General features: G+C 44.4%; 2 protein-coding genes across 5 annotated transcripts; both read left to right on the top strand.

The window, feature by feature from the left end:
- Positions 1-605: 605 nt before the first annotated feature.
- LOC119219316 (gasdermin-E-like) lies at positions 606-6,943 on the top strand. Of its 3 annotated transcripts, none has more exons than XM_037474463.2 (10): positions 606-892; positions 1,611-1,845; positions 1,990-2,182; positions 2,458-2,635; positions 2,804-2,924; positions 3,044-3,178; positions 3,713-3,834; positions 5,232-5,388; positions 5,468-5,538; positions 5,676-6,943. In XM_037474463.2, exons 2-10 carry the CDS (start codon positions 1,635-1,637, stop codon positions 5,901-5,903), a joined length of 1,416 nt encoding a protein of 471 aa, XP_037330360.2. In that variant the 5' UTR covers positions 606-892; positions 1,611-1,634; the 3' UTR covers positions 5,904-6,943. The 3 variants fall into 3 exon arrangements, with proteins under 3 accessions (XP_037330360.2, XP_037330361.2, XP_062414648.1); XM_037474464.2 differs by lacking the exon at positions 606-892 and adding an exon at positions 1,103-1,155; XM_062558664.1 differs by lacking the exon at positions 606-892 and having other exon boundaries at positions 1,176-1,845.
- Positions 6,944-7,928: 985 nt separating this feature from the next.
- Positions 7,929-14,661, top strand: nup42 (nucleoporin 42). 2 transcript variants are annotated; one of them, XM_062558280.1, is made up of 9 exons: positions 7,929-8,239; positions 8,415-8,519; positions 8,625-8,907; positions 9,006-9,094; positions 9,174-9,250; positions 9,468-9,554; positions 9,657-9,753; positions 10,151-12,052; positions 14,323-14,661. In XM_062558280.1, exons 1-8 carry the CDS (start codon positions 8,053-8,055, stop codon positions 10,687-10,689), a joined length of 1,464 nt encoding a protein of 487 aa, XP_062414264.1. In that variant the 5' UTR covers positions 7,929-8,052; the 3' UTR covers positions 10,690-12,052; positions 14,323-14,661. The 2 variants fall into 2 exon arrangements, with proteins under 2 accessions (XP_062414264.1, XP_062414263.1); XM_062558279.1 differs by lacking the exons at positions 7,929-8,239; positions 8,415-8,519 and having other exon boundaries at positions 8,777-8,907; positions 14,504-14,661.
- The last annotated feature ends 7,592 nt before the right edge of the window (positions 14,662-22,253 follow it).

A 22,253-nucleotide genomic window follows, 5' to 3' on the forward strand; every position in this document is an offset into this window, starting at 1 on the left:
CATTCGAGCAGTGTCAGATGTGAAGATCTGGCTGAAAGAGAAGCAAGTGTTGATCTTAAAAACCTAGTGGCGAGTGGTGATAAGAAGCCACCTCGTGGAGGCTGACGGGGAGTTGTCCCTCACGTGTAGAGATAAAAGGGTAAAAACCACCAGCACTCGTATATTCAACAATACAATACTACTCAATATACTTTGGGGGGCGTTCCAAAAAAAGGACAGAAAAGGAGGTGGAAAAAGAAGAAAAACGTTGTTCTCCTGATGATTCCTGACACTCCAGAGACAATATGCAAAGGAACATGTGCGATTGAAAGTGAAATGTTTTTGTTTTCCCTGTAAACAAGTCAACAGTTGTCTTATTAATCACTTTAAAACGAAAGTTGGAGACATTGCACTTTTACGGCATTGCAGGATGTGGTGTAGCTGGTTTCAACGTGTCATCGACCACAGACGCTGACCCACTTATAATCTACAACCAGACCGGTTGTGAAATCTAAAATGCCATAATGCAACTTTAATATATTTGCCCCCCTCCCTCCCTCCCTCCTTAATTCATTTTTTTTTAAAGCAAAGAGGCAGGTCTGCTCATGTGGCCCCTGACAGACACACAGCAGAGTGCATATGATCCACTGCAAGGGGGAGGCGGTCTGTGTTCTCCTCTATAAAGTGGACCTCTGTGCCACCATTCAGCCTCGGCTCTGAACGGACCGTGTTGTTGCGGGAACACCGCGCGCAAAGTGTTCCTCGTCACATACAGCGGGAGTGTTTTGATCGCCGTTTGGATAAACTCGGGTCAACTTTTACGCACCGGCTGTGACATTCCCGGACTGACAAACGGGACCTGAGGAACGACGGCGCGTGATCTTGTAGGGTTGTTTATCAAGTCAAGTTTAAGGTAAGTGACAATTCATTTACGAATTACTCATTTTATCAGTATATTAAGCGACAGAAACAAACAACGTTTGTGATTGAAGAGTATTTTTTGTTTGTTTGTGTGAAAACAAGCTTTCTTTTTTTCCTTCGTTATTTCATTAATTTCACTTTAATTCGTGTCATGCGTCTTTTGGGCTCGAGCTGACGTCACAGTGCGAGCATGCGCAGCTGTCCTTTACAGCTGCCCGATGGCTCGAGAAAGGCTGTCGGGAAACTCGCTAGTGGGTGGGTGGTGTAATAATAGATTGCCAAGTATTTTTATTTGAAAATTGTACCTTTTTTTTGTTTACTTTATATTTACTATTAATATGTCATATTATTAACCACGTTTATTTACAGTAAGGAACGTCCTCATGTAAAAGCATTTTTCTATCATCGTGTCTCTCTTCTGTTTTTCATTGGTTCAGATCCCACTAAGCAAGCTAACAAAAAAACATTTTAAAACTGCATTTTCAGAAGTTTGGGGGGTTAAGGCAACGCTTTAGTAATTCAGAGCGAATGACAAATTGTGCTTAAAATTCTTCTTCATGTTCATGTTATTTACACCTTTCAAGGTGTTATCTAAGGGGAAGTCTCCTTGTGTGGGTGAGTATTTGGGTAACGGCGAACCTCCAAAAACGGAGGAAAAAAAAAAAAAGTTCAAATGGATGCCCCGAGTTGTTTCTCTTATCTCCTTCCAGCCGTCTGCAGTCGTCACCAAAGTCATGTTTTCCAAAGCTACGGACAAATTCGTCCGTCAGGTTGACCCCGAAGGAAGCCTCATTCACGTCTCCCGGGTCAATGACTCAAAGAAACTGGTTCCCATGGCACTGGTCGTGAAACGCAACCGCACCTGGTTCTGGCAGAAACCCAAGTACCAGCCGACAGATCTCACCCTCAGCGACTTGTTGCAAGGCGACAAGGTGCTCGCTCCCGGTACGTCGCTGTGCACTTCACATCCTTTTGCCAATTCTAAATTCATCCAGCTATGAATTTTTATCTAAAGTCTCTCTCACACACACACACTAACACACACACACACACACACACACATCCATGTTTAATTCCAAAACCTCTCAGTCGTGTCCAAGAAGGTATTCCTGACCTTCGAGGGGACGTATCGGGGGAATGTCTCCGGGACGCTGGGCACGGAGGTGGGGTCGTCCAGCGCCACTCTGCGGGGGGAGGGCTCATGCAAGCTCCAGTCGTGTTTCGGCAAACTGAATAAAGAGGAACTGGACGTGAGGAAGCTGCTACAGGACTCCAGCGGCAGGTGCTAAATAATTCCTCTTGTGATCATTTGTACGCTGGGGTCAACGGAAGGGAACCGGACGGTGACTTAATAATTGCCTTGAGCACTCGGGGTAAATGTAATGTAGACATTGGGCGTTCGGCACCTGCGACATGCAGGCCACGAGAGATCTTTAGTGTCACCTCGCTTAAAGCATTCTGCTCTGGACGCCACGCTGTCCCTCCTAGCCTCAACGCCACACACGTTCTCCCTACGTCGCTGTTGCGGATTCATCGAAAGCGTGACTTTCCTGTCAGGCTGGTGGAGATGCAGAATCCGCTGATGCAGCAGCTGGAGAAGCGGGCCGACGTGCTGGCGGTGGTGAAGGAGAGGGTCCTGACCACCAAGCCCTGCTCCATCACTCAGACGCAAAAGGAGCAGTGCAGCTTTCAGGGGATCCTCGGGCTGCTCGGCATGCTGGGGAATTCCGTTAAGGTGGGTTTGGGAGGGAGGGGGGGGGCTCTGAGTGTATACGGTTCCTATGGGACGTTAACTCAGGAATGAGGGGTTTGTTTCTTAATGAAATTGTCACATTATTTTTGTGTTTGTGGTTTTCAGTTCAAATATTTGTGATTTTTAAGTGATGCTTGCGTCTACTGTCAGGTGTTTTCAAAGGACAGCAGCAACGTCGAGGTGGAAAGCGTTGTTTCCTTGGAGGTTCCCTCTGGTACGGTCATCGCTTACAGCATCCTGGAGCTGGAGATTAAAAAAAATGGTCACTTTGGTGAGTTTACCCCACTGGCTGACGTTCACCGTGTCTTCAACTATATTGACGCGCACCTCTAGGCGCATGAGTCCGTTTAAAGCTTCGTGTGATGTCTTCGGTGTTGTGTTTGTCATCAGATATTTGCCTACAACCCGGCACGATAGGAGGCATTGAGGCCGACTCGTTTGCGTCCTGGCCATCCGACGACCCCTTGGACATGGTGGACAGAGGGTGCAACGGAGAGAAAGTAGCCACGAGGACACCGCCCAGCGGTTCGTGTGCATTCATTCACACAGTCAGCCGGGCCGCTTACCAAATAGCTGTTTGCGCCTCTCGTTCAAGAATCCCCCGTCGTCCCTTTTGTCTTTGAGGAAGTGAAAAACAAAGGAGTGATGATGTAAAACGGGTTCCTCTTTTTTCACTTTTATAGAAATGAGATTTTACTATGTTGACTAAAAGTCTTTTTTTTTTTTTACACTCCCGGATTACGGAATACGTTGTAGCAAACTTCCAACTCACCCGTTTGTTCTCGTTTAGCTGTTATTTTTACAGCCAGAGTCAAAGGGTCATGGATTCACAATCCTTGAAATCGTGTCTTAGTCTGCAATTAATCTGCACATGCATTTAGTAGGACTCTTTTTACAGCAATCTTGGTTATTTAAATTGGAATGTTACGTAGCATGTCAAAGAAATGTAGTAACAGATCGAGCCGATTGCAACTCTGCAGAACTGTGCGTAATATATATATATTTTGCATTTGAAGTTCAAAGTAAACGGAATTACAAGGCTTGCTTGGCCTCCTACAGGACCACAGGAGATGGACCTCTCTCCTCTGGCACAGCTCCCCGAGTTCACCCGGTGGTCCTTCTTCAAAAGACTCCAAGAGGCTCTGATGGACAGAACCGCTCTGTCTTATATGGAGTGTGTGGTGAGGGACACGCTAACATGACTCCCTACACCAACAGGCCATAGGTCATGCTCATTGTATTTAATGACAGTGTGTATATGTATGTATGTATGTATGTATATATATAATATATATATATATATATATATATATATATATATATACACTCACTCACCGGCCACTTTATTAGGTACCCCATGCTAGTAATGCATAGATTCAACAAGGTGCTGGAAGCATTCCTCAGGGAGTTTGGTCCATATTGACATGATGGCATCACACAGTTGCCGCAGATTTGTCGGCTGCACATCCATGATGCGAATCTCCCGTTCCACCACATCCCAAAGATGCTCTATTGGATTGAGATCTGGTGATTGTGGAGGCCATTTGAGTACAGCGAACTCATTGTCATGTTCAAGAAACCAGTCTGAGATGATTCCAGCTTTATGACATGGCGCATTATCCTGCAGAAAGTAGCCATCAGAAGTTGGGTACATTGTGGTCATAAAGGGATGGACATGGTCAGCAACAATACTCAGGTAGGCTGTGGCGTTGCAACGATGCTCAATTGGTACCAAGGGGCCCAAAGAGTGCCAAGAAAATATTCCCCACACCATGACACCACCACCACCAGCCTGAACCGTTGATACAAGGCAGGATGGATCCATGCTTTCATGTTGTAGACGCCAAATTCTGACCCTACCATCCGAATGTCGCAGCAGAAATCGAGACTCATCAGACCAGGCAACGTTTTTCCAATCTTCTATTGTCCAATTTCGATGAGCTTGTGCAAATTGTAGCCTCAGTTTCCTGTTCTTAGCTGAAAGGAGTGGCACCCGGTGTGGTCTTCTGCTGCTGTAGCCCATCTGCCTCAAAGTTCGACGTACTGTGCGTTCAGAGATGCTCTTATGCCCACCTTGGTTGTAACGGGTGGTTATTTGAGTCACTGTTGCCCTTCTATCAGCTCGAACCAGTCTGGCCATTCTCCTCTGACCTCTGGCATCAACAAGGCATTTCCGCCCACAGAACTGCCGCTCACTGGATGTTTTTTCTTTTTCGGACCATTCTCTGTAAACCCTAGAGATGGTTGTGCGTGAAAATCCCAGTAGATTAGCAGTTTCTGAAATACTCAGACCAGCCCTTCTGGCACCAACAATCATGCCACGTTCAAAGTCACTCAAATCACCTTTCTTCCCCATACTGATGCTCGGTTTGAACTGCAGTTCACTGAGTTGCCGCCATGTGATTGGCTGCTTAGAAATTAAGTGTTAACGAGCAGTTGGACAGGTGTACCTAATAAAGTGGCCGGTGAGTGTATATATTGGCAAACGGCTGTAACACTGATCTTGACCACCTTTTCTTCCTTTTACATTTGGGATTCCCTTCATTCTGCCGCCTCTGTGTGCCTCCCTCCCTGTTAGCTGGAGGAGTTGTGCAGTGGCGAAACGCTCGACATAGCCGAGGGCGAAGAACTGTCGGAGCGTGACAGGGAATCCTTGTCGGCCCTGCTGGACGGCGACGCCGAGGACGGCCGGGGTCACCTGAGCGCAGCTCACCTTCTGCTCAGCGCCATGGAAGGTGAGGGAGAGCCAAACCAAAAGGTCGCACCCAAAGGTGCTTTTTCATAACCCCGTTGTGCTTTATTGTTTTTTCGAAGAGCTGCCTGATCAAACTCTGAGCCTCTTGAGCGAGAGTTGTCCTGATTTTCTGCAGGCCTTGGACATACTGGTTAGTTAACTTCATTTACTGCACACTGTTGACTGAAAAGAGTTGGACGTCATCTCACTGTTGCGAAGGAGGAAGGATTTAAGACACGACGTGAATTATCCATCGATGTGTTGATGTCCCTCTCCCCCCCCCCCCAGATGTGCCGGCTAAAGGAGGGCAGCGAGGCCGTCTCCATCCAGTGCCTCCCGCTCCATCTGCAGGACAACCCGGCCTTCGAGCTGGCAGAGCAGCTGCTCGGCTCCACCCAGGTGACACTGAGGAGAGACAGCCACAGGCTGTGGACGGAGACGGCCGATGAGGTTCTCCACTTGGTCCTCTGTCTCAGCGTACAGGGATTGTCCCTGCTGTGCAAAGGGCTAAAGTAGCGGTGGTGTCAGCAAGAGCACTTTTTTCTATATTTGTACCCCAATTTCTTTCTTTAATGTGACGTTTATTATGAATTGGGATAACATCTTCATCCTATCATCATCATAATGACTATAACTATAATGATTTTTCTCCACTAATATATATATATATATATATATATGACTTACCAAGCATATTTTATACAAAACATGAGATATCTACATTTTATCAAGATTCTTGTACTTGACTGCAGCTATGACATGGTTCATAGATTCATCTTTTATAGCTTATAAGCACCTTACATAATTCTATCCAGCAAAGCATTTATCGTCAAATTCTTTTTTATGAATACAGTTTTACTGATGTATTTATAAATGTTCCTGCTCACTTTGCAAACTTTTTTTGTTAAGAAATGGGCTGCTCACATTTAAGTGAACAATCTCAAATGCCTGGTGGTTAAGCTGAAATCAATTTGTATTTCTCAGCTCAGGAAGTATTGAAATGTGGTTGATGTTACGTTTTACAAAAATGTTAAATGTTATGCATGTTAACGGTACATAAAATGATAACATTGTTACATTTATACAGTATGCTGAAAACTGTTGCATATTGTTGATAACATTTTAAATGAGTACTTTATTTATCAACAAAACTATATTTTTAACATTCTCTAAAATACTGGTAACAAAGAAGATTATTATTACATTATATTCAAATGCAGTATTCATGTTGTATGTGATGTTTATTTTTTATGAAGTTTAGTGAAGCTCCCTCTGCCATAGCTTTACTGCCACTTTCCTATTTGTCCATTATCATAGTAATTCATTGTTTACTGGGAAAGAGAACTCCACATTTGACTTTTTAATATATTAAGTGCAAAGATTTTCAAAATGTATTAAGTCTCTTTGTCATTACTCTATTAAAGTCTTCCAGAAATGGCAGATGAATCGGTGAAGAAATGTCTTGCAAATTGACAAATTGCAAAAATTCTTTCTTTGAAAATGTTTATATGATGTCATGCTGTCGAAAAGCTGAAAAAATAAAACTTAAAAAACAATTTGCTTGTTTTAGGAGCAACATTGATGCGTGTAAGATCACAAGAATGTGTCTGATTATAATTTAATATGAATTCAATTAATAGTCACAATTGCATGACAAATCTGAGAGTTTAAATCCATACCAGAAATGCCGTACTCGTTCCTTTCACATGAGTATGTATGCAGTGTTTACCTTGACAGGTGTCTTTTATTATGGCCTATTCGTTTTTACTGACATTTAAAGATGTCTTATTGCTGCACCTTCTTGAGTCGGACAACTTACATAACTGTATTATTTGTTGATGCACTCAGGTTCCAGTTAATTTGATATACTGAGCAACCAAGAGGGTTCCCAAAATGTGGTTATTTTCAAAACGTGTGTATGGGTACATCTATTCCATGGGGCCTCTAACAAGTTGATCCTGCTCAATCCATGTTGGTGGGGTGTTTGCACCGTAAGAATTCCAGGAAAAAAATAAGTGTAGTGTTAAGAGAACTTTTTAAAGCTCTGCTCTATTTAAGAAGTCTAGTCAGTCAGAATAATTGCTATTACCTGTACCTGTATTGTCTATAGAACGAGGCCTGTTTCAAGAAGTCCCACCCAGTTCTCCTCCTTCCAAAATATTTTTGAAAATACTAAAAACAGATGAGAAAATTACCTAATGTCTGTTGAAGTAATTGCTGTTGGATCATTTGTTGATAATCTGATTTTGTATTTACTTTGAAGTGAAGTGTAACTTTTAGCAATGTATGATCCAATTAACCTAAATTAGTTCTCCTGCAAACATAATAGCCTGTGAAAGAAACCTTAAATGGATCTGCAGTGTGTCTTCTCTTTAGTGTGATATTCTTCATTTTTTCAAACTAACTTAGTTAAAAATACAATATACTGTAACATTTAAAAAATAATCAGATACATAGTTAAAAAATATATATATATTCGTAAAAAAGCAAAGGAACGGATTAAACGTAAACATTTGCGCCGTCAGTCCGGAAGTGTGTCACCGTGACCTGTGACGTAAATCTCCTGCGACGCCGCCTTGCGCTTCGATGCGAGCTGCGTCGCACCAAAACACTGGTAGCTTAGATCAGCGACGCTGCATTTAAAACTACCAACACGTTGTAGAAAATGCCCGTGTGCAATTTCTTTCTTCAGGGACGATGTCGGTACGGCGACAAGTGTTGGAATGAGCATCCGCGAGGAGGAAATAGAGGCGGAGGAGGAGGAGGTGGAAGAGGTGGAGGTGGAGGGTACAACAACAACAGCAGCAGCTACAACTCTCCTGCTCAGCAGCATCCCAAAGGAGGAGGTGGAGGTAAAGTAGCGCTAAGTAAACCAAACCTAAACATGTCGAAGTAACCTTATTTAGATTATGTAATCTATTCTATTTTTAAGGGAAGCCCCTGTGTTGGCGAACTATTTGTTAAAAACGGTTTGAACAAAAACACTTTTTGAATAACGTTAGTTACGGTGTGCGTGTTGGTTTTCAGGGTTTGGAAATCGAGTTTGGGTGAATCCTTCTCAGCAAAAAGTAGCCTATATCCAGCCTTCATCTTTCTCCTCCCATGGAACTGAGGAATGGGGTAAAGGAGGAAGTGGAGGAGCTGACTGGGCCCGTGGTGGAGGAGGAGGAGGAGTAGGAGGAGGGAACGATTGGGGTCGTGGTGGTGGAGGAGGCGGCGGCAACGACTGGGGTCGAGGAGGAGGAGGAGGAGGCGGCAACGACTGGGGTCGAGGAGGAGGAGGAGGAGGCGGCAACGACTGGGGTCGAGGAGGAGGAGGAGGAGGCAACGACTGGGGTCGAGGAGGAGGAGGCAACGACTGGGGTCGAAGAGGAGGAGGAGGAGGAGGAGGAGGAGGGGGGAGAAAAGACAATGTGAACGTCTCTGCTCAGAACCGATTTTCAGCGCTTGCTTCTCCAAGTACCTTTGAAAGAGGAGGACAGCAAGTGTCAGTCGGTGAGGACGATGATGACAAAAAATTGTGAGTCTGGTTACTTTTTTTTTTAACAGTTGTGGCCCATATAAAATGCTCGTTGTCACGGGGAATCCATTGATGGTGTCTGTCTCACGGTCACTCAGGGAGATCATCCAGATGGACATGGATATTTGGGAGAGTTCAGGACAGTGGGTCTTTTCGTGTTATTCTAGCTCCAAGGCACCTTTATCTGGTCTGTATCAAACACACACTCGAAAAACGTGATCTCTGTTGTCATTTGTAGACACTGATTGTGTTTTTGTATTCTACAGGTTTCACTGATCTCTCTCCAGAAGAGCTCAGGCTGGAGTATTACTCCACTAGAGCTTCGGGAGATCCGCAGAGCTATGTGAGTGTATTGTCACGCATTAATCTCACTCCTAATATTTGTCTTCAGGCCAAATGAGAAAGTAACAAGAGGATACCATCTATCTATTTGTGGGGAGACTTGACTCTTCTGCATGGATTCAAGTATTCCTTTCAGTGGGGATGATGGGGTGTATCTCAATTTTCCATCTTGAATTGGTCTGCTGTGTTCTAGGTGTGTTCTAATTTCATTTGTTCAGGTTAATGGTATCAATCAGTTGCTCAACCAGTGGAGAAGCAGAGTCCAGGAGCTGAAGCTTATGACTCCAGCCACGCGCACAGCTTTGGTGAGACACAAACACAAGCTGTTACAGTAACTTTACTCCCATCTATTATTTTGAAAGATAAAAATACAGGAAGAATGCTTTTGATATTTACTTTTCTGTCAGCTTGCTGAGATAAACAACCCAGCAACTCAGGCCTCTCCAAGTGGCTTCGGTTCAGCTACTGGATTTGGATCTGCTGTATCCAGCTTGGAAGGAAAAGGTGAAGATTAAGTTCTTTTATTGTAACAGTAGAAGGGTAAAGTAGTGGTTTGATAAAAACTTTCTCTCCTGAAAAGAATTAAAAGAGGCACTACTAAGAATTAGTTAGTGGCTTTATTCACACTTTGGCTTTTGGCTTTACATGTAATGTAAATAGAGAGCTGTGGATTTTGGGTTGAATTTGTTCCCTTCTGATGGAGTCATGCTTGCAGTTTCCCCCTTTTTTAAAAGCAATCATCCAATTTCCAGTCTCAGGGCTAGGCGACTGCTGGCTGTAGAGTAATATTCAAACGACACATCGGAGAGTATTCAATACAGGTTTTGAAAAGATGACATTACTCCACATCTCAATATAGTGATCAAAATTCATACTAGCAATCATCTTTCGGACCATCCAGGCTTTGGGGCTCCGGCGCCAGCCACGGCCAACACGTTCAGCTTTGCGGCCCAAACTGTTGGATTTGGTTCCTCGGCGGCACCGCCCTCCGCCGCAGGTTTTGGCGGCCCCTTAGCAGCACCTACACAACCTCCCTCCGGCTTTGGGTCCTCCACCGCGGACTCCTCAGCTGTTGCCGCGTCGTCGTTCTCCTTTGCTGCTCCGTCCGCCAACAAGCCGGCGGCCGCTTCAGGTTTTGGCTCGGCCTCCGGGTTCAGTTTTTCCTCCACAGCGACCCCCGGCGGAGGATTCGGGAGCGGTTTTGGGTCTGAAGCGCCCGCCTCAGCAGGAAGCGGCGGCATGTTTGGACAGACGGGTGGAGGGTTCGGGAAGGCTGCTGCTCCACAGGCAGCAGGGGGGTCTGCCGGTGGGGCATCGGACTCTCTGTTTTCACAAGAGAGCAATATGACTCCAGAGGAACTGAACCAGTTCAGGGCTAAGAGGTTCACTCTGGGCCAGATTCCTTTAAAGCCTCCCCCAGCTGACATGCTTGTGGTATGATGCCGGAGAGGGAAATTCACTGGATTTTTGAAAGAAAGCGATTATTTATACAGAGCAAAACTTTGCTTCTGCGTAGTGCTTCTATTAAAACCTAAATCGTTTTTTAAAGATATGGCTAGTGTTTATTATGCTTAAACTTGCTGCGGTTTAATATCAGATGTTTGTGTTCATGCTGAGCGTCCTTCAGGTACAGCTGTACAATACATGGTCAATATTTTTAGATGTCTTTTGTCAGTTCTATTTTTAAATAACTGTCTTTTGGGAATGTTCTGAATTGGTTTGCAAAATTGACCTTTTTTTCATTTATTATGAGACTGATAGCAAACAGGTCAGTTGTTAAAACAGTTTATGCACATTATTGCATGATAAAGAGTTCTAACATAATCTATAGTACAATAATAAAGATGCCTTGAACTTGGTTGGAAGCATTTATCTGCACAAAACTGCTCACAAAAGTCACCAAACGAAATCCATAACGGCCTCTTCACTATAAATGTTGTTCATTGAATGCTTACAGGTACAACGATAGACGTCCTTGTGATTGACAGACTTGTAGTCTTACTGTATTTATGAAGGTTGTAATTGCACCCTTTGACCAGGAGAGGGTGTCTGAATACAAGCGTAAAAATAAAGAAAATAAGCCTTTCAGTGTTTAATTGAAGCACACTAAACAGTTGAAAATGTAGTGTAATTTGGAGGATGTAGTTTGATTCTTCTTCTCCTCCTCCTCATCGTGTTTTACTCACGTAATGTGATACTTTATAACAACTGCACAGTCTAAAAGCCACCCATCCAAAACCAGCTTGCATACCTACATCAGCCAAAAAGGAGGACTATGTGATAGAGCACCGATGACAGTGAGTGAGTAAGCGATTCAATAGATATTCGTTAGGGGTTGAACACCCGGTGGGAACGCTAGTGGAGGCAAAACGGCGACAAAGAGACAGCAATAAGCTACTCGGCTGCTGTAGGTGGGCTACGGCTCTGCTGACGGGAGCATATTTTCAGCTGACAGGGTTATTATGATATCAGCAAGAGGTTTGAACTTAGCAGAAGCTTCCGCCTGCATGCGTGTGTGCAGTGATCCCAAGTCCATACCTAGGTATATCTAGCTAAAAGGATTTTTGCATACAAGTTATATAATTTTAGACATTTGAAAGGCAACCCAGCATTCGTTAACTGCACAAACGTGTGCAACATCATGATTTTTCCCTCCTACCTCTGAGACCGTCATCATTAACTTCCCATCCACCCCATGCTTGCAGATAGAGCATAAATAATTCAACAGATTAATGGACGATTGAAGAAGAGACCTCATGCAAAGGCTCTTGCATGCTTGTTTCGTTCACACAACTGCCATCTGGTGAGTACAATCAAACTGAAAAGTATACGTGTGCATCCTTGTTTCCCCAATAGAAAATTAAGGTAGATTGAATCACTAACTGCTGTGGTATCAAATTGCCAGCCCGCCTGTGTTTATGTACTGTAATGTATGCATGAGCTGCAGAGGGTGGAGCAGCGCAATATTAAAAATGAGGGATGTGTGCACGGAGGCCGGCACACAGACTCACAGCAAGACACTGAATATTTGATCACTCTCGAGCACATTCAGACCCGTTTATCGTAATGTTGTATATAAAGAAACAATTCAATTTCACTCATTTTACATGTTGTGTTCAAGGGAGAGAGACACAATTGATCCGTGCAGTCAATTCCTGAGCAGGGCGTGGATTTTTGAAGTGATCACATGAACTCACATCTGCACACCTGTCATGTACTGTACACACTGTCCTCCTTTAATCCCCCAGCCTGCCTGTCCTCCTGTGAAATCATAGTTTAGCAATAACCAGGTCACATGACCACAATTCCTGCTGTAATTCAATTGGCCGTGACCTGACTCCAGCAGCCTGGTATCAGTCATACGCTGCACTGTATATGGTGCGCCAATATATTTTTCCACTGGGGTAGTGGAGGTTCTCAGAAAGCTTACTGTAGCTGTGAATGTATGTCAGAGCTCTGATCCGATCCATTTCGGTGAATTATGACTTTTGCTTTCAGCCATTGAAATTCCTCCTCTCTTACTGGCTTCCACACAGCATTCTTGCGATATGCAGTGTAACCTAAATGTTACGTTCATTGCGTTAACACAGCCATTGTGTTCACTGCGTCTGCCGATTACAAGCAACATATGCTCTCTCCATTAATAATGCCAATGAGCTGATTTGGATTAAATGCTGGTATTAATGTTTGATGGGTCCTGATTCCAGTCCACCCTCCTTGAGGCTGCAGCAGAGAGCGAGAATTGATTGTATTGTGCCACAGGAGTTCACCGATGGGAAATGGCATTGATCGGAGGCTTGTGATTTATGTCTTTTTGAGTGGCACATATTTCTTGTGCTTAGCTCTGGACCCGGGGGTTTCTGCGCACACACATTGACGGTAATAACACACAGTAGTAGAGTAAATACTGTAGACCAGAATGGCACCAATGTGCTGTGCAGAAAATGATGCCACTGAAGTAATTTCATCTGTGTGTGCACTGCAGACTGCGTATGTGTTCTGCATCAAATTGCAAAAGACAGAGTCTTGCACGTTTTAGTGTAATAACACTCATTCAAATCATATCATGTCCACGAAGTGCTTAACCCTAAATTGAGCTCTAGTTTGCTTAGCAGCTATCTCTTTCAGAGCAGACAAAACGTGAGCGAAGTGCGAGTAGATCCGATTATCAAATCCTCAAGAAATATCATAAAACAAACTAAGATTAAAAAACGTATAAAATTAGTGAAAGAATGGTGTTTGGCCTGTTAATAAACAATCAAATATTAAAATCAAAGATTTTAATTTTATTATATTGACCTGAAATGTGTTTTTTGGCCACTACATACGGTATTTTAAGATTTTGTTCTAAATATCACGAGCTTGTTACACTTCCACTGGTATTGAGGCAAATTTCAGTTTCTCGTCACTCGTTTAATGTAAGTGCAGTGTTTAGCCTCTATTCAGCTGTTTATAGACTCCTGGAGGGAAGATATGTTTATTTTGCTGTCAATTGCTCGACTGTTCACAAGCTAGTAGCGAGTTAGTAGTAGCTAACTTAACGTTAGTTAGAAATAACTCAACGTTAGCCAGACCCGCCGCGCCGTCAGATGTAGCATCAAGCTAACCGCTGCCTCCATTTTCAGCTAATGTTCAGCTCCTATTGGAAACATACTTGAGGTGTGGGAGGGAACCGAATGAGTGACACCGAGAGCCGTACCCTTAAAAATAGCTATATAAAAAAGACTTTATATTTTATTGTATTAACTCTGTGCCATTGACAAGGGAAAGGGTAGCATTGTATTTCTGTCACCAGTCTTTGCTAAAAGAAGCTAACTAACTTAGCTAGGTGCTAACTGGCTGTCGCGTCATCCAATAATTTAACGTTAAGTTAGATCACAGGTGAGAGGTATCATTATCAGAAAAAAACGAACAAAATGTATACCTAAACGATGTCTTAAACACCAGTTAAACTTATTTTAAGCAAACTTAAACAGGCCCCAAGCTAGTGATTCAGGCCATGCCGACGGTAACGTTTGTCACTGCGTAGTAACGGTGGATGTGACGCTTTCGCCACATTTTTTTTTATTGCAGACACCCATGTGCAGTTATCCTACGGATGTTAAAGTCAACATGTCTGTCAACGCCTTCATCGTAATGTATCACAACGTCTCCAGTATATCTCCATCTCTCTCTCTCTCTCTCTCTCTCTCTCTCTCTCTCTCTCTCTCTCTCTCTCTCTCTCCACACGCTGTCGCTGTTTGCCATGCTGCAGAAATCCGCTCGGCATAATCTCGTCTCCCCGCTCCTCTCCTCATCCTCATCCTCATCCACAGCAGCGCGCCTCGGACGCCTTGTGACCAGCAGCACCGAGAGGAGAACCAGCAGTCCGACGAACCCGCCGCCCTGCACAACGACAACAACCCCCCCCCCCCCAAAAAAAACCATGATGACCTTCTTACAGATACGAGAGAAGCAAACTGTTATTTGACAACTTCCGAGCCCCGCGCCTTTACCTTCGCCGCTCCTTGCTGTATCCGGTAAGTGCTCAGGTTCCTATATTTTTGTTGTTGTTGAAATTTGCAGGGATCGTAGCATTCGGTGCAGCTCAATTGCGCACAGTGCACCGATGCTTTAAATGCTTTTAGCACCAATTAATAGCGGATGATCGGTGACCAGAGGCGTGTGCCTCAGGTGTGTGTGTGTGTGTGTGTGTGTGTGAGGCCAGTTTTAAAAAGGAACGAGCAAACAATGGTTAGTGGACTATAAACTGACTGTGTTGACTGTTCAATCACCTTTTTGTTGCATTGGAAGTCTAGCAATGCAAAGATGTTTCATGCGTTCTACCGCTTCCGTCAATCTCGTTAAGTGTTTAAAGGATTTGGTGTGGTCATAGGGGAAGGTATAGACGAGATAATGCACATTAAGACTGCCGTCGTGGTGATTTTAATCTGACCTAAATACTTTATTTGTTTTCTTCTTTGTGCTTACATTCCTCAAGGCGCTGCATGTTTGTACATTTAAATACGCTCCACTGGGAGCTTTTTAAACCTTACTGGATGTCCATGAAAACACTTTTTTTGCTACGCGGAGGACAAAGTTCAGCTTTGTCACTAGTCAACTTCGCTCTTCAATTTAGATTAAGGTTGCATGGCGTCAAATGCATAGAAGCGATTTAGGAATCATCAGCTGTGCTACGATTGTGTTTGTAGGTGTGAGCGAGGGGGGCAATTAAGGGAGAGGAAAAGGAAGGGTGGAGGAGATTTAAAACATGCCGGTCCTTAGTCAGGACTCAGTTTCAGAACAAGTGCATGCTCAGGTGTGATATTGGATCAGATGGCAGATCTTGCCTCGACCTGTGCTCCCCACCTGTGGACAGGTGGGGGGGGGGACACACAGGCTTCTGTGCCTCCTGTGTCTTCCTGTGAAGAAAATCTAACACTCTGAGAGCTGTTTAATGTGTCCCTCACATGTGTAATGCTCACAGTGTAAAGCACTAAGTGAGTACACTAACTGGCCTTGAAGGAGTGGGCCCTCCTTGGCCCACGACGCTTCATTCTCTGAATAACCCATAGAGACGGTGAAAGCTGGAAATGGACTCAACCCCGCACCGAGGAAAGCAACGTCTCCATCCACACATGGCCGCATAGCCGTTTATCAAGTATCCGTGTATTGGTCCCTCGGTTTGGTCCCAAATTTGTATGGGTGTGGCCGCGTACCGAGCAGATCTGAGATGCGTATTACATAAATTCAGAGGGCAAGCAAAACCCAGTCCTATTGACATATTTACCAGGGCATAGCTATATGTGTTTCAGTCAGATCGTATCGGGTGAGCCGGCATCTCAAAAAGGCCAGGCTGACTGCTGTGCACTGTATCATCTTCCATCAAAGAGTCTCTGCTCACATGCACACACATACTTATCTAAAATTGATAGCCAGAAAGGGCAAAGGCAAAGTCCAATGCAGCCCACCCACACAGACTCTCATTCGCACACACGCACACACACACACAACAACACTGTGTGTAGCTGGGCCCTGCTGTGCCTGGTCTTCTTTAAAGAAGCGGCACCTTTTTTTTGTGTGTCTGCGTGTGCTGTTGTGTGCACACTTAGACAACCGTCTGCATGGCACAATCCTCTGGCCACCTAGCGTGGATCATCAAAGAAAGCAGCTGTGATTGGTTGATAATACGTGCCTCTTTTCCTAGTTCAAACTAATGAGATTCTATTGTCTTTTTCTGGATTATTTTGCATGTTCATAATCAAATAAAAAATGAGGGTCTCTTTAAAGTTATGTTTTGAATTACACAGTCGGGAGACCATCCGGTTGAATGCTGCCGGGCTTTTACCGAGCTGTGTTGGACTCTGCAACGGCAGTCTCCAGAAAATCAATTCCACTCGACACCTGATATGTGTGTAAAGGCTGCTGCTGCACCCAAAGGTGACCTCCATCATGCGCACGAGACTCCCTCCCTGTGAACCCGAAACCCATCTACGGGGCTGAAAGAGGTTCTACAAAAGAAAAGCGGATGTAAATAGAGGACCGTACTTCACCATACTATGCGTCAAAAAAATCTGTAGCTGTCCAACTATGTCACCGTGACTCCAAGGGATGGTGCTGGATGCAGGAAGAACAACAGATTCAACACAGACATTGACAACAGTGTTGCAAAATGCAGGCATTTTACCGAGTAGAATGCAGGCATTTTGCAATACTTCATTCAAACTTGGGGTTTACACAATAATAACACCAACTAATTTTCATTCTGTTGTTGCAAAAGACCAGCCGATCAGTATACACTCAGTGATGAAAACCAATCCAAAAATGAGGTCACATACATGAAAGGAAGATGAGAGAGTAAACATTGAAAACCTCCGATGGATGTCTTAAAAACATTAGCGGGGAGAAGGAGAGAGAGAGAGAGACGCAGCTCTTATCTCGCCCTCCCTCAGGATCTGACTGAGTGCCGATGCACACGTTCCTCCCGGAGGTCTCGCACTGCGTGAGACGGGGGGGGGGGGCGGAGACCTCCAGTTTGACCCTGTTCCCAAAAGCCTGTTGCAACTCCCACTTCAGCCCCGAGCTGGAACCCGGTGATCCCGGCGGGGTAAGTGGTGTGAGGGACAGTGTGCTACTCTTCCTCGGGGGCCCACCCTGCCAGCCGCCGCGAGTCAGGGAGTCTCTCCCAAGTCTCCTCCATCACGAACCCTCTTAACCCACTTTCATTCCAGTACAGCCACTTCGGCTCTTTATCTTTCTATTTTCTGCCCCCCCCCCCCTGGCTGCTGCTGCTGACGCAGAGTCTTTGCCGTCCTTCTTTTGATGACGATGAAAACGAGAAGAGGGCACAAAGAGAATTGTTCAATGCCGGACGCCGGATGTGGGGGGGGGGGGGGGGTAGATGCCAGGTGGTTAGCGTGTTTCTAATCTGCTCCGTGGTTTAATGCTCCGTCAGATTCTGCTGTAGAAATGTTGCTGTCTGCCATGATCTCTGCAGTAATTTGCAACCTTTGCGAGTACCATATTTTCATAACCACCGGCCATTACAGTCCAGGCTACAAGATGAAGAGCCAAGTTGAAGAAGAAACGTAACTACCCTTTTAACGATTCATAATTTAAAAACGATAAAGAATGTTAAACGAGTTAAAAGATTTAAATTTTAAGTACTTTCTAAGTTTCACATTTATGCTGATCACTGTTTTATGAAACAGATCAGCAAAAAAAAAAATCAGCTGTGTAAACCATTTTTCTCTTATTGGGGAAAAGAGGTCATAATCACGGGGCCTATTAACATGATGTAGTTCACTTTTAACGCGTTGATGCAGGAAAACCCAACCAGCCGTGGTTCTGGTGTCATAATGTCGTGTCTAATTCGAGTACCGTAATCAGTTCTGTAATCAGGTTTTATCTGCTATTTACCTTCCTGTGCGTGTGCCTTCCTGGTAAGCAGCAGAGACCTTTACCTGGCAAGACGTCATGGCTCATTCACCTCTTTGTGTTTACGTTCATTGTTGGTTACAGGTGTGCGTTGCAAATTCTAACTGAGCATTTCGATACAAAATTAATCTTTTAAACAACCTCAGACAGTTTTTTTTTTGCCCTTTTTGAATTGTAGCCAATGCAACGTGATTCATGCAATCAGGCTGAGAACACAGTGTGATGGATTGGATTTATGTCCGCTGTCACAAGGTGATGCCCACAGAGCGACTAAATGAATCACCTCATTAAAGATTATATTGGATAAAACGTTAGATTGGGCCAATAGGTGAGGTAAAGCTAAAACTCCCCTCTCTGTCCGGTTCACGGCTGTTGGCATCTTATTCAGGTGTGTGTGTGTGTGTATGTGTGTGTACGGGGCATTAAATTACTCTGGACAGTGTGAAATGGGAAATTTGTGAATATCTTATGGAGATTTGAGCGTATCTGGTCTGTTTATCCTCCCGATGCGCTCTTCTGTCTTTGCCAATGTGATGAGAAGAGATCAAATCTGAGCCTCTGTGTCCCGCTGAAGACTCGGGTGTAAATTCAAGTTCATCGGCCAAGTTCAATGTTTCAGCTTCCTCTCCCGCCACTCTGGCACGAACATTCAGTCCAGCATGTGTGTGTGTTTGCACTACGCTGGCTCGCTCTGAGTGCGATTTCTGTGTGTGATCCATTTGGCTCTCAGCCGGCCCACCAGCCTGGCACTCTTTACTCCGTCTGTGTGTGTGTGTGTGTGTGGCTGCAAAGCCAGCCTTCTGTTTTCTCGCCTAAAGAGAGCTCTTATGATCAGAGAGATGCATCAACACACTCACAAAAATACAAACACACACATAACACCGGGTCCAACGCAATGGCAGCAGGTGCCGGGCCGACTCATACAGTACCACGATCTGGGCTGTATCCATGGCAGCCTCCGCAGGAAGTGCGTTACAGCTCCTGCCCGTTCATGTGCACTGCCGTCAGCGCATTCTCATGTTTTTCATTTTTGCCCTCATTCAAGTTGCATGTACACAACAAGTAGAATCAATCCGATGAGTATATGCATACATAGTAGTAAGATCCACAGATCCACATCCTCCTTAAACCTTATTATTATTATTCAATGTCCTGAAGGATACAGGATACATACATTTTGACAGCAATTACTAGGGACAAATAAAGGAGTCACAGTGTGTGAGACACACACACTAAGAGGTGTAAGTCTCACCTAACCAGTGGGGGTGTGGATGCAAAGTTGTTAACCTTATTGTTAACCAGTAGCTATTAGCTCATTAATTCAATTAAAAACATGATTGTTTCAGCCAGAATGGCTTTAATTAAATGAAAAGTGACACATCGGCTGTTTGTAGGAAACGCATTCAGATAACCACACATCCCAACATCTAATTTAATTTAAATGTCTTGACGTTCGGCCAATGTCAATGATGACTAGTGCTGGTTGATATCGTTCTTTGGGGAAAAACTCATCCTCCAGCAACCACACAAAAATATCAAGTGTGTGCAATAAAAAAAAGAAAGTTAAACCAATGATGAACGAGTTAAAAACAAAAGCGTGTTTGACTTTATATGAATCGCTCTCTGGCGAGACGGTCGGGCTGACAGTAACATCTTCACCATCAGCGTTGCAGCTAAATTGTGGATTAATTAGCTGACCGACGGTGGCGGTGCGGCCTGAGTGAAGGGGGCACTTTAAACCGATCAATTGATGGATCACTCAGCCATATCTAATTACAAGCTTGTTTGCCTTTGTGTTTACGCGATAAAACTGAAAGGTTAGGTCAGCTTCTTTGCATAAGAGTCAAATTGAAAATGGGGAAGCACATTCCGCCGAAATAAGTCGGCTACTGGAGTGGTTAGCGTAGATGCTACAATAGCATCATTTGTACCAGAGGAGGAAAAGGTCCGGAGGAGGCCACCCTCTAGTTGGATCTATGCAGCAGGGGTCCGCGCTGGGCGCCCCCCCAGGTGCTGAGGAGGAGCCGAGCCCCACCAGCGGTTCCGGGCGCAGGGTGATGGCGTGCTGACAGGGGGAGAAACAAATGAGCCCTCAGATGAGAAGTCCAGGGAAGCTGTCAGGCACGTAAATGAAGATGGATGGGCTGCTGGTTGTGCTTTTTTCAATCCAGCAACACACAGCGTGGGGAGTGTGGTGCGGTTGAAAAACAAATGCACGTGGCGTTTCCTTTTCTCTTTTTTTTTAAAATACACAACTATTATGTCCAGCATAATGATAACACCCCTGTTTTTTATTTCATGTTCACTTAATGTTGATAAAGGGTACTCACATTTACTTTTGGTGGTTTGATTTACACGCTCTGTATTTCACACGAGATGGAATCTAAAAGCTGAGATACTTTTTAATGTTATTTTACTTTGATGCATCTATCTTACAAAGTTACAACTAAGAGAAGACATTTAAACCCATGTCTCTCTTGTCAGTGAAGATTATATACAGTACACTTAAGTTCACCCCATTTCTCTTCACACACAGACACACACAGCCACACACAGCCTGAGGATGTCATCATTAAGGGGAGAGTAGGAATGGATGCGTGTCTCAGTAGTTGCCACTGTCCTCGCTCTCTTCTTTTGGCTCTCAATTTATTTCTCACAGATCAGGGCCCGGCTTCCTGCAGTTGTTTCTCATTTTTGCCAAATTCATATTGAAGCATTTTCTCCTCCCAAATCTGACTCCGTCGGTCCTCTCCGTCCTCACAGCTCTCCGTAAGCAGAAAGAATCCACTTGTCTGTCTTCCATCGCCTCCTTCTAGCTGCCTCCCCTGCTTTCGCTGTGTGTTCAAAGCACAGAGACCCCCCCCCCCAGAGAGCTGGAGAGAAGTGTGCATGGGCTGCAATAGAAGAGAGGGGGGCAAGCGGGGGAGAGAGGGAATGCAAAACAAAAAGAAAAGAGGGGTAAAAGCGCATAAAGGCTCAGCTGAATTTCTCCTCTGGTTGGTTTTTCCGCTCCACAGCCGGTCGCTCTGTACAAAGCGTGCCGTGTTCCTCTCGGCTCGTTACGAGGTTTTATTACAAGATGCCCAAATCTTTCCTACATCCGTCTGTTGTGTTTTGGCTCCATAAATTCATGCTAACAGTGAGGGTCAACGACATGTTCTGGGTCCGTAAGCACAACGACTGCCGGGGTGTGACAAAGCAGGGCGCGGACGATGATGCACGGAGACGTCCCGAGCACAGGGAATTACATCTTCAATTCCAAAGTCGCGTTAAGAGCAAATTCTCTGTAGTGCATGTGTATTATTTATGACTTCCCGTCACGGGGGTGAGTGTTTTAGTGGACGAATTTGAGCACTGTTTCCTGCACTTAATGGTGGATTATGTAAAACTGATGTCTTATAGTCACCTGAGTGCAGAGATGGCATTCAGAGGCAAAGCGAGCTGGGAAATAGGTCTATGCAGGAGATACAAAAGAAAACTCCATTAGGACTAAAGTAGGTAAAATGCTTTATTTTGTAAATATTGTTTTAAAAGTCAGATAAGATAAACCACACTCAGAACAGGAAGGATATACACATTATGAAGATAGGAAAACATCTCAAAATCTGAATTCAGAGCAGGAACAGTTCAAGATTCACTTTGGGTTTCCAACAAAATCTCAGAGAGCAGAAAATTAGGGAAAGATGTGTTTAAGGCAACGATCACAATAAACAATGAAAGGTTTACTAAAACAAACCTCAACTGCAACAAATTAAGTGAAGCAAAGGGAGTGAAGATACAACAAGAGACAGAAGGTTAAACTGGCCGTTTGGCTCGGGGCTAAAAAGCAAACCTTGACATTATAAATATTTCAGTTTTTACAGACCATAACCTCATGAGTGCCGCACGGCTTCACTTGTGTGTCGCCATGTGCGTGTTATAACGCAGTGTTTAGAGCATAATTTGTTGCGGTTTATAATAGCCTCATGACACAAATGGCATATTCTTCTTGACATTAGTGGTAAACACAGCCAGACAATTTCTGATCGATCTTGTAGCTTTTCTTACGGCGCAGTCAAACCTTCAAATCTGTGCAGTACTTTTGGGAC

The sequence above is a fragment of the Pungitius pungitius genome, chromosome 17, assembly GCF_949316345.1.
Source record: "Pungitius pungitius chromosome 17, fPunPun2.1, whole genome shotgun sequence".
Classification (NCBI taxonomy): domain Eukaryota; kingdom Metazoa; phylum Chordata; class Actinopteri; order Perciformes; family Gasterosteidae; genus Pungitius; species Pungitius pungitius.